A 13,053-nucleotide genomic window follows, 5' to 3' on the forward strand; every position below is an offset into this window, starting at 1 on the left:
GGTTGGGTGAATTGGGCATGACGGTGTCGATGACATTTACAGTGCTCTTGGTACCCTAATGGATGAAGAGTTTTCTTAGGGGATGTCGTCACCCTTCAGGGTTTCATGGGGCGTCCACCTTTGATGAGGTCGAGGGGGGTCAGGCATTGTTGATGAGGTCGACGTGGGTCCTACAGCTTTGATGAGGTCAGTTGCAGTGATGGTGCAAGACAACTTCGTAATGGAGTGGCCATGACAATGGTCCTGAGTGGGACTTTTGCCACCTGTTTTAGCATTGACCAAATAACACCTCTTTGATTACGTGAAGCCATCCGTCACTAGGCAAAATTATTATTATTATTATTTTTATTATTATTATTATTATTATTGTTGTTATTATTATAAGTTATTATAGTATCTTGTGGTACTGTAATAATGTTGCAAGCCTGAGGTTAGGTTTTTATGGCAGCTATATTTGATATTAAATCCCCATAACTGATCAAGAGGGTACTTGTTGCTTCAGGGCAACAATTGATTTTCCTGATTTCGTTCAACAATATAATGTCTACTTTGCTGATTATAAAAAGCAGAAAAACACATTTAGTATCATTTAAGTCAAAAGGGGATAGATAGATAGATAGATAGATAGATAGATAGATAGATAGATAGATAGATAGATAGATGACACAATATTAATATATTTATATAATATGTACACTGCCCCCAAGTAGCCTGAAGTGAGTAGCCGAACGTTTTTTTAATGGTTCAGATGCAGCTTATTTCATTTTAAACAAATGTACCCAATATAGAACAAGAAAAACCTGCATCCCATCATTTTTTGTGATAAAAGTATGATTTCCTAACTTACATTAAGAAACCAGGAATTAAACCATCATTTAAATGTGAGCACAAAATTTGCCACTCCACAATGGCCACATCCCCGGTGTATGCATATGAAATTGCATATTTAATTATGTTAGCTATAATAAAATATCCCCCAAACAAAAGTCCACTGCCTCTGAAATTGCCGAAACTGTAATGAATAAATATGCAACATCATCATGTGTAACAATTTTGTGTGGGCAGCAGAGTGGTGTGAGAAGGAAAGTGTTTTTCCTTTACATAAAGTACTTATTTATGTTGTTATTATATACTGTTTGCGTTTATGAGCACATATCCCTTGTTTCATTGGCATGACTTGCTGACATCATTAAAACTCATTCGCTGCCATTGACGGCTATAGACGTCAAAAATTAATTAAAACTGTTTCTATTTAACATTTTTTACATTTTTGTTAACAAGAGTATGAAAACCTAGAATTGTATTATTTTTGTACATTTAGAACCGATGTAAAATTTGTGATTAATCGTGAATTAACTAGTAAATCCATGCGATTAATTATGATTACACATTTTAATTGCCTGATGCCCCTGATTTTTAATAATATTTTCTTTTAAAAATATTTTTTTTTTAAAAAAAATTTTAACAAAAGAAAAGGACATCAGGCGATTAAAATTTGTAATCGTAATTAATCGCATGACTAGTTAACTCACGATTAATCCCAATTTTTATATCTGTTCTATAACCATACAAACAATTCTAGGTTTTCAAACTCTTGTTAACAAAAGTGGGAAAAAATGTTAAACTAATAAAAAACAGTCTATAACCGACAATGGCAGTGAATGAGTTAAGCTAACTTATCTTAAATGCCAGGGTGGCATGGCTATGTTTACTGTGTGTTCAAGTCTAAAGAAACACATTAGTATTGATCCCCAACATGCTATGCCTATAGAATGTATGTTTCCAGACAGGTGGGCACAATGTGGGCAGCCGTGCCTGAGCCTTGAAGCCACTCAACTAATAGGGCATCTGGCACATTCCCACCTCTAAATCCATCACACAGGCCTCTCAGTCCAGCTCTTGAACAAGCCCCCATCTTTTTTTTTTTTCCTCCATTCTTTCTCTTCCTTTCCTATGCCGTTGATCCAGGCAATCACCCCTCTGCGTGGCATGTAACTGAAACATACATCATGCCCTCCACAGGGAGCGACCACGATAGCTGGCAGCTCTCACACTGATTGACTTGGCAAACATGCTGACTCAGGCGGCGGGGGGAATCCGTTTCAGAGTGGGCGGCAAGGATGGGCGTAGCCGGAATGGAAAGACAGTCGAGGGTACTTGTTGGCACGCGAGGTAAAAGTGTGTTTGTGTGATGAATATGATCAATCTTGCATAAAGCAGTGCAAAGACGCATTCTCATACTACAGTCTCCATTCTATATATCCCTGTCTTTTCCTGAAAGTCAGCCCAAATTTTTTTTTCACAATAATATGCTGTATTGGCCCCCACTAGTCTGGACAAGGCATTCTGATTAATATTGTGCTTGTGGAATATGAGTTAAGTAGCAAAATCCATCCGTTTTCATCCATCTCAGGGGTCGGCCATTTTGTTACTTGTAGTCGATTAAAAATGACATCAGAGTTGCTCAAGGCTCAGGTAACAACCAATCACAGCGCAGCTTCAGAGAACTGGTGAGCCATGATTGGTCGTTGCCTGAGCCTTGATGCAACTGTGATGTCATTTTCAGTTGACAGCCAGTGGCAAAATGGCCGCCCCCTGCGTTGGATAAAAACAGGCAGATTTTGCTGCTTCACCCCCTTTCCACAAACACATCATTAATCAGATGCCATGTTTAGATTAGTGGGGGTACATACAAATATTAATGTCAAGAACATTTTAGTTTTTACTTCCCCTTTTAGGCTGCCGACATATTTATTAGATTATTCATTAGAATTATTTAAAGTATGTTCAAACGTTGATCGATGAAATGTAGGCTAAATGCGAACTAATACTAATATATATAAATAATTCCACATTGTATTTCCTCCACACAACTGTGAAGAAAGTCACTAAAATGCAAGTGGAGGACATTTTTGACGACAGCATCTCTAATATGATGAATGCATTCTTTAAATGTATTTCTGAGCACTCGCATGAATCTTATTAGCCTAACATAATTACTGTTTGAAGGTTTGGAACCGCTGAGAATTGTAAAAAAATAAAATAAAATTGAAGAGGAATACAAAAACAAGTATTGATCATGTGATTAAAAGCCACCATTCAAAAGTTTAGAAATATCCTTCTAGTTTTTCTCCCCAATAAAGATCATATTAACAGAGTCTATACAATATTAACATGGCGAAAAAAACAAAAGTCCTCTTCTTTAAAAACGTAATCTTTCTTCTTTAAAACAGTTATTTTTCTAGGCAACAACCAAACAAATGGTGCATGATCACCCTCACTCTTTTATCTTGGCTGCCAGCTCCGTCAGCCGGCGTTGAAACATTCTGGCCTTTTGTGATATGTGGTTAAATACAGAGGTCCGAAATGGTCTCTGGGACGTGAGGCGAGGGCTGTGAAAGTGATAGAATCTCCATGAAAAAAGTGGCGTATGCCTAATTACCACCAAAAAGTACCCATGATTTGATCTTGCCTTTTATGGGCTATTTCATCTGTTTCCTGCACCTCTTTTTTATGTCTCCTCCCCCAGATAGGCAGGCTTCTTATGACAATAAACCATTTACAAATGCCCTCCAATGCAATTACCTCACTTGGTAGTTTAAATATGCAGTTTTGGGACGATTGACCACATGATAACTTCCTTGAAGAGCATTGTTAGATGTACTGTGAAAAGTCTGAGGCCATCACTAGCTTTGTTATGTTAAGGGCCGTTCACAGGAGTAATTGTAAGTCAAAGTCTGCGCTTTCAAGTCAAAGCAAAAGTTGGTCAAATGACGGCGGAAAAAAAATCCTCATAAGTCAAGTCACTTGTCTTGACTATTGCAACGATTATGTCAGTTGTCCAACTAATTTGAGTCCCTACAAATGGAGATCGTGTTCTGCCTTAAATAGATTGTACAGTACACAATTTTTAAAGCATACTTTGCATAGCCATACAATATGGCGGTCCGATACAGTGACCACCCAGCGTTTAAAGGATAGATGGCCTTTCAGGGCCTGTTTGACCATAAACAGGTGCATGTCATCTGAAGATGAAGGCCTCGCCGATAAACATTATTGGAGTACATCTGCAGCCTGTCACAACACAAGCTGAGCTGGGGCGGCCCCCAGTCCATCCATCACCAACACCCAAGGGAGGATGTGTGCTGATTTTCATCCGCCACTGCTGGGTCGTTTTCCCATCAGTCACCCCGGGGATGCGTGTACGTTCGGCCCAAGCACCTGCCCGCCCACCTCTGCCAGACCGCAACCACCTTTGGCCGATAGCAAAGGGAATGCTCGAGTGCGCTTGAAAAATGTCGTATCTCTGCTTTCTCTCGCAAATCCATTGCACACATCACTGCGTTCCAGTGCACACGATTGATAGATCAAAACAGGTGTTCACAATTTTCGTTTTTATTGTTTCACTCAGGACATAAAATAAAATAGGAGGACATACTTAAATCTAATGAATGCATTCTATACACACACAAGTCACCCATGACACTGGTTCTCAAGGCCGGTCCTCGAGTACCCCTAACCAGCCTGTTTTCCATGTCTCCCTTAGTCAACACAACTGAGGATCGTTATCAGGCTTCATGCAGAGCTTGCTAGTTAGCTGATTGTTTGAAACAAATGTGTTGGCTGTGGGAGACATGGAAAACAGGCTGGATAGGGGTACTTGAGGGCTCCATGACACAAATGCAGGATTTAGTGCCATCTAGCGGCGAACTTATAGAATGCAACGATTTTGAAGCATGTGCATTACTGTGCGTCAGGGAGACCGCAATTTGCAAGCCTACCACCAATTACTGCACTCGCAAAGTTCTTCTTCAATTATTAGTAGCAGAAAGATGGCGAAACATGTCAGACTCCTCTAAGGTGCTGCCTGTGTAATATAATTAGAAATTACTAATGTTTTTTTAAAGAATAAATTATCAGTTCACTCATAGATGGCACTAAATCCTACACACTGTCTTTTTAAAATATTATTTACTGTCTCTTTAAAATATTCTTTAATTTTGTAAGACGATATCAATGCTGCAGGTGGTTCTGAACAAATATTTACACCAGACAATGTTATCATTTACAATAAAGTCCCACGCATGCACATTTTGCCTGCAACATCTAACAAGGAAGTGTGTTGTCCACAGTTCAATATAGTAAATCAAAATAATTAGATCAAATGAATAAAATAAAAAATAAAAAACTAAATATTACAATGGATGTCAAAGGAATGTTTCAAAGAGACGGAAAAGATAATCCACTAAAGAAATCAGATAGTGGCTATTTTTTTTAAACAGAAATATACAATGTAATAGCATTGCATGAACAAATATTACACAAATGAGACAACCAAGTAGATGTATATATGAAAAATGTAATACAGTATACACATTTGCATATACAAATATACATATCGCTGATGTCGGGCCAAAACCATGTACCTCCAAAATAGTAACTTTTTAGGAGACCCCAAAAACAGCATGTTTGTTCAACCATTAACATTGTATCATCAAAGAGAGAAAACCATTTTCAACACTTTTAAATTGGTCAACAATTCGTAAAAATGACACCCACATGCGTGCTCTATCTAACAAAAAGTATGGATTTTTGAAAAATGGGAAATTTGCCAACTTGTGACTTTTGAGGTTTCGGCCCGACGCCAGCAATATATGTATTATGTTGATGGTAAACGAGGTAACCAAAATCCTAATCACACCTCTGCATGAAAAACTTCCAAATTGAAATCCAATTAATTTCGGTTTCTTCAGTTTTTCCAAATATGTTCATCTCTATTACAGATGTGAACTAAATACCGACTCCATAAACATGTGCTGGAATTAATACATACATTTGCGGGGAGCCCATCACAGCTGATTGGGTGAAAGGAGGGGTCCACCCTGGACAGATGGTCAATCAATCACAGGGTTTCAAAATGTATTCAATTCAATTACTTGATACTTTGATTCAGCATACATTAAGCCATTGCCCTTATAATGGCTTATGGAGAGTCCTTAAAAGGATACAGTTTGTGGTACTCTGAGGCCGGCTCACTGGTTAAGTTTATTGGTTGATAGTGTTGAGCTCCAGGCTCAGTGATGGAACATCATTTGTGACAGATGAGCCACACGATTCCAGATCACATTTACTAGGATGCCCTGTGTGAAGCTTCCAAAAGCCAAGCCATGTGCTTTAATGTCGGCGTTCATACACTTTTGCTGCCCGCTCTTCTCGCTCTCTGGGACACAGAAAAGTTCAGCTGTCCTTGTGTTTGGTGAAGCAGCGCTGAAAGGGAAATAGGAAATCAGCACAAATCCAAAATCAAAAGCAAATGTTCTTTGAGGATGTAAAATGAAGACAGACTCAAGTCTGACTCCATGCTGGGCACACATTAAAATAACTGTCAGGAGAAACAAGCAGCTATTGAAGGAGGCAGAGAGAGGCGGGGAGGGTACGGTGTGTGTGTGCGTGTGTGTGCATGGTGGCGTGTGCTACCTTCTTCACAGGTGGGGCCCAGCCAGGTGAGTGGGCACTGACAGTGTCCAGTCACCCCATCACAGCGGGCCCCTTGAGAACACTGGCAAGGCAGAGAGCAGTCGGGGCCAAATCGGTCCCCACTACAGTCTGGGACGATGGAAGACAAAGATGGACAAAAGGTTGGTCTTCATTGTCGACACGTAAAAGGAAAGATTTTATGAGTATTTTCTAGCAGTCAATCTACCTTGTTCACACCTCTGTCCAGTCCTTCCTGGAGAACAGAGGCAACGTCCAGTAGATGGGTCACATGAGCTACCCGAACAGTCACATGACCTTTCACACTTGGCGCCAAACTTGCCAGCTTCACATCCTGAGATGCATAAATAAATAAATAAATAACTGCTCTTTATTTTTTCCAGACAGAATGTCCACCACTTTTTCTTCAGTACTCAATTCTTGGGTAGTCACCGATACCAATATCAAGTAATGATAGCAGTACATAGTTTTGATACATACAATTTCCCAAAGAAAAACAACAGATAATTTTGAAGAAAGACCCAATACATAATGGTTCCTTCAAAATAAATGAAATTAATGGCAATTTTCTCTTCTTCCAATTTCTAGTTTCTGATTGTAAAACGGCCACAAGAAGGCGTCGCGAGTACCGATTACTTGAAATATGGCCAGGTATCAGTCCGATAGCTAGTATCAGAACTTGCCCATCCTTAACTCATTCACGCCGAGACATTTTCACTGAAGCAACCCGCTTCGCTTTTTACTGGATTTTGACAAAGTTTGCCAGGCGTACAGAATATTGTGTTCTATTGCTATAAAAAAAGAAAAATTTAAGTCTCTTCTTTCATTAGGAAAAAAAGTATATTTCTATCTGTTTCCGTTTTGCAGCAATTAGCATTAGGATATAGCTAAGTTCCATCATTATTCCCAAATCTGTTTAAAACTGTGGGGAAAACATGGCCTTGATTGATCTCTTATACTCCGCTGCCACCTGCTGGCTATTTTTGTAATAACTACCATTGCTTCAACCATTCTCTTCAGTTCAGAGGCTGCATCAAAGCCTTCTGTATGTTCTAGCATAAAAAAAAACATTTAAAAAAAGTATGAATATGTCTTTGAGAGCACGGTAATATTTAAAATAGAACATATTTATACGTTTTTGGGAGCAAATGAGTTAATGAATGCTTATTATCCTGCATGAACACAACATACCTCAGCACATTTGGCTTTTTCTTTGGATTTTGTAGCCTTTTGTGACACTTGCTTGAAACAATATGAGCCAGAAGGCACATGCAAAAGCAGAAAGACTTGCACAAGTTGTGTTAAATTACATTTGATTACTAATACTACTTGTGATACAACTTCATAATTTGTCAACAAATCTGAGGGCTTTTTTGTACTGTTTTACTATTAACAGTGCTGTTTTTAATTTCAAAATTCATACTAATGAAGTTTTTATGATGGCAAAAGCAAATTGAAGCTTGACAGAACAGATTTCCCTTAGCTGTAAATGCCAAGCAACAGACAGTATAAATGTAGTAGTAGTTGTATCATCATGAGAATGTTGTTTTCTTTTTTTTAAACAATTCGACATTTTGTTATTCAAACACAAACAGACAGGTAGAGCCACCAATGCTTCTAAATCTATTCTGGTTGTCCCCCCCTGCTGTGACTGAAGTGGCCATTTAAACGCTCCCACCGCGTGTGAGATCCTAGCAAGCAGACGGGAGGGAACAAGGATGGAAGAGGAATGCATTAAGCGGTGGGGAAACATGTCTGTCATCAAATAGCCAGTCCGTCTGGTCTCCCATCTTCCTCCAAGTTTGTCTGTCTCCCCGACAGAACAACCCCACGGACATTTTTATTTTACATGTATGAGTCCATCCATCCATTTTCGTCAACGAAAAGTAAACAAAAATAATTTCGTCAACACACATTTTTCACCGAACTAAAACTAGACTAGACTAAACTAAAACCCTCATTAATAAACAATAACTGGGACATTTATGCATTCCCATCGAAAAATGTACTCCACTTAATTCAAACTGGACTAAAATCTATCGACATTTTAGTTCATGAACAAAAACGAGATGAACATTATATGATTTTGTATAAATCTTGTCTGCTAATCTGTCACTGTGACACACTTTGACTCCCCCCCACCCCTCCTTTCAAATCTGCAGATAGGAGAGCAACATAGACAAACAAATGGGTTAGACAGGAGGTGGATTCACAGTGAAAAATAAATAAAGTAAATTATAGTTATAATGCAACATTAATCCAATGTCTATAACGTTCCAACAATAATGCTAATCCGACTGCTAACTAATGCTGGCTAATATGGAGCCATAGTAGCCACTTATTGATATACTATAATTGTGTGTCAGGTTCTTTTTCATCAAAAACATGAGAGTAAATTTTATATGTTTATTTTTTTATTTGATAGTTTTAGAACTTACAGTGTTCAACATTATCTGCTGACAAAAAAAATACAGGGGCAAAATGATTGTCATGACTAAAACTGGACTAAAACGACAGTATTTGTTGAGTAAAACTAGACATAAAATGATGTTTTCTTGGACTAAAATGATTGATTTATAGTAGTGCTGTCAAAGGTAAAGCATTAACCAATTAATTCATCACAAAAAATTATCGCTTTAATCATGTATTCACGCAGATTAACCACACTATTAATTTTGACCGAAGACGTCCTCATAACATTAAATGCTCAAAAAATTAACACATAATTTAAATTTGGTGAGCAAACATTTTTTGATAAAAAGCCTTTTTAATTTTAATAAAAATTCTAAGATGCCATTAATCTGACTAAAAAAATGTAATCGCTTGACAGCTCTAATTTATAGTCGACTAAAAACGGGAGAGGTTTACTAACTATGTTAAAAACTAACATGCGTGACTGAAACTGGACTAAAGCTGAGACTAAATTTAAAAATAGCTAATAACATTAACACTAATTACCACAAACAGAAGTTTTATTTCATTAAAGGTTTCTTGCCATCAAAATTTAATTCCTTTCAATGTTTTATACAGAACATACGTAGGTCAAAATGAGTCTGCGACATCTTTTAAACGTTTCAAATCTACATATCGAATATCAATAAGAAATGCAACTCTCTTACTTGCCAGGCATATGTATATGGAACGTAATTTGTAATAAAAAAAAAAGATTTTATTTAAAATATGGAGCATCCATTTCTTTATTGATTCACAGCACGAGTCACTAAATGTTGTGCTGACCCTTAGAAATTCAAATAAGTACTCACGACTTTGGCACTGAGGCCCGTAGTAGCCTGGGGGACACGCACATTGTCCTGTCACGTGGTCACAGGTCTGCTCGGCCTTACAGTCACAAGTCAGGGCACAGTTTTTGCCAAAATATCCAAGTGGGCATCCTAGAAATGTAAGATATATATGAATTCACATAAAGTAAACTTTTTTCAGGGTTTAGCTGAGAAAATCACTTCATGATAGAAAATCCAAGCAAAGGTGTGTTTCGCATACTGTGTTGACAGGAGTGGCCATAGTACCCAGCTGTACAGTTGCAGGTGCCAAAAAAGCGGTCGCACGTCCCACCATTGAGGCAAGGGCAGTCTTGAGAACAGTTATCACCATATTTTCCCTGTGAACAGGCTACACACAACAATGGATGACAAAACACATTAGCGGCATTTATTCAAATATTTGTTGCTGGTGATACAGTATGTAGAGTAAAAGTTCAATTGTAGCCCCAACCTGTATCACAGTCCGATCCGGTCCAGCCAAGACTGCATTTGCATGTACCATCTTTAGGATCACATTGACCACCATTTTGACATCTGCATGCGTGTCGGCACTGCAGGCCATAACGCCCCCTGGGACAGACTGGGGAAATATTGCAACAGCAATCGGAACGCATCGGAGCAACAAAATGACAGTTAGATAACACAATAAGGACACCAAAATAATACGACAATCAGAAGACGGAACTTTGCAACAATAATTATAACTGGGGATGTACGGTCATTTTTCAGTTCGATACCAGCACAAGTACTCAACTCTTGAGTAGTCACTGATACCGATATCAAGTACCAATACCACTAGTGCGTTTGACATAAAAACAATGAGAAATTGTTTTAAAGAAAAACTTATACATCCAAATATATATTTTTCCTTAAAATTGCATGAAATCAATGGCAATTTTTTATTCTTATAATTTCTCATTTTGATTGTATGGTGTAGATCAGGGATAGGCAAGTTCGGTCCTAGAGAGCCGTGGTCCTGCATGTTTTTGGTGTCTCCTGCCTGCAACCCAGGTGTTTCAAATCATCAGCTCATAATTACGATCTGCAGGAGCCTCTCAGCTGTGTACGAGGAGGGAGACATCAAAAACATGCAGGAATGCGGCTCTCTCGGACCGAACTTGCCTACCCCTGGTGTAGATAAAGCACTATACAAAAAGCAGTCCATTTACCATTTAAAACAGCCACAAACTGTCACCAGTACAGATGCCTTAAAATAAGGATGGTATCGGCACCTGTATGATACCTAGCATCAGATCTCGACCATCCCTCATTTTTTCACAATCAGGAATTTTCGGCCAATCACCGAATAGCAATCAACAAGTTTGAAAAAAAAACGATAACTGATCATTGATTCGATCAGAAGATGGAGCAATATATCTATTTGGAAAAACTTTTATATGTACTCTACAGTTGACCAGCACAATTTGTGGGGGAAGGGACTGGCCCGGCCAACTAATAGCGAAAACCCAAGTATAATTGACGGCAATTGAAATGCATGAGAACATTTAATATAACATGTAATGTCATATTTGGTGAAGCTGATCAATGATGTCATTGATCATTCTGACAAATTAAGACATTACAGCCGATCATCGATTTTGCATAAAATGCAATCTGATCCCGATCCTGCTGATCAGATCGGTGTAAAGGCTACAAATTATAACTGGATCAGAATAATGCCACAACTCGACTGGCACTCTGCAGAATGCGAACCTTTGCCAGGCTCAAAAATCATGACATGCCGATCAAAAATGTTTGAGTAAAATGTGCGAAAGCAATCCGAAACGGACTTATTGCATTGTATGAGTTGGTGATTCATAATAAGTAAGTATTTCAAGGACATCAAGTCAAGCAACAAAAAGTAGCAGATATTAAAACAATGCAGCAGCAATCGAGAACAACATGAAACCCTTCTGCAAGTACTCCGAGACAAACCCTTTATGTTGATCTCATCAACAGGTCATTAAAGAGAGGCAAAGTAGTCAAATTTGGCACTGATAGAAGGAATAATCATGTTTCTTTGGCTAATTTAGTTTGGGAAAACAACAAGGAAGATGTCTTTGATTTCCCTGTGTGTTTATTTGCTTCCTTGCCAAATCCAGTGACATGGAACACAGAAAACGAGCTACTTATAGGAAACTGTAAACATTCAACAAGAGACATTTAAGACTTGGTGAATACACATGTGCAAGAGGATAAAGAAGTGAGCAGCGAGTGCATCCTGGGTTGGGAAACCCCATTTACGATTGCCCAAATGCTGATAAACCAAATTGGCTTCTTTTTCCCAAGAAAATTGTTTGCAATCATCAACGTGTTACTTCAACTGTATGTTTACTGAAGAGACTGATGAGGTTTACATTTAATCTTCTGTGAAGAAAACTCTCTTTGCACATTTATAATGACTAAAATGTGACTCATTTCATTACCCCTCGTGTCTTTTACTGATTTGCCACAGATACCACTATTGTGGCTATAAAATCATGTTCAATCTGGTCTTTGTAACAACTAGCGAGAGATTCATCATATAAACCTCTTTGGTCATCACTAGCCAGGTTTCCATCCAATTGTTTTGATTATTTTAAAGCCAATTTACTCAAATTGCGCAAAATGGACATGCGACTTATGCTCATTTCCATCTGTTCTTCTTTTGCGAATATTGAGATGGGGACTCCGCTGCTGTAGGTGGCGGTATAACACCATAGAGATGCGATCCACCAGTAATTTAAAACAAGAAGAAGAACAGGAAGCGACTGTGCCGTGCGATGACGTCGTGTGAGATTACTTTTAGCATTTCTTTGCGGTTTTCCATTCTTTAATTAATTCCCAAAAGATTTCTGTTTTGTGATCCCCCCCAAACATACCTTACTTAATCGTATGCCATTGCTGTGTGACTACAAACGTACGTGTGACGTAATATCCGGTTAAAACGTGCGACTTTTCTTAGCCAAAATTCGTATTTTCCATTTTTCGATACGCTTCCAAATCCACCCCCTCTAAGCGTAAAAACTTTTTGCGAATTTTGGGCCCTTTTTGAATTTCTAGCGTTTCCATTCAGTTTTATTTTCGCATTTCTTCAAAATTTGAATACAAATGGGTGGATGGAAACCCAACTAGTGATGCCATTCAGTACCTTGACAGGACTGCCCCATTCTCCCAGGTGCACAAACACATCTTCCGTTTGTTGGGTGGCACTGACCACCTTCCCCACAAGAACACAGTTTAGCGCAGTCTTTGCCATAGTACCCATTTGGGCAGCCTACAAGGGGAAAATTAGGAA

General features: G+C 38.5%; 1 protein-coding gene across 1 annotated transcript in view; it reads right to left on the reverse strand.

Annotated features, from left to right (window-relative positions):
- Positions 1 to 4,433: 4,433 nt before the first annotated feature.
- egfem1 (EGF-like and EMI domain containing 1) overlaps positions 4,434 to 13,053 on the reverse strand; it is a 50,322-nt gene continuing 41,702 nt past the window's right edge. The window contains exons 21-27 of the mRNA XM_077566911.1: positions 12,907 to 13,032; positions 10,228 to 10,356; positions 9,997 to 10,125; positions 9,759 to 9,887; positions 6,704 to 6,829; positions 6,478 to 6,606; positions 4,434 to 6,267 (exon numbers count right to left, since the gene is read on the reverse strand). Of these exons, the coding sequence (XP_077423037.1) occupies positions 6,188 to 6,267; positions 6,478 to 6,606; positions 6,704 to 6,829; positions 9,759 to 9,887; positions 9,997 to 10,125; positions 10,228 to 10,356; positions 12,907 to 13,032 (848 nt within the window). The 3' untranslated portion in view covers positions 4,434 to 6,187. The remainder of the gene's footprint in view (positions 6,268 to 6,477; positions 6,607 to 6,703; positions 6,830 to 9,758; positions 9,888 to 9,996; positions 10,126 to 10,227; positions 10,357 to 12,906; positions 13,033 to 13,053) is intronic.

Source organism: Vanacampus margaritifer, chromosome 5 (genome assembly GCF_051991255.1).
Source record: "Vanacampus margaritifer isolate UIUO_Vmar chromosome 5, RoL_Vmar_1.0, whole genome shotgun sequence".
In the NCBI taxonomy this organism is placed as follows: Eukaryota; Metazoa; Chordata; class Actinopteri; order Syngnathiformes; family Syngnathidae; genus Vanacampus; species Vanacampus margaritifer.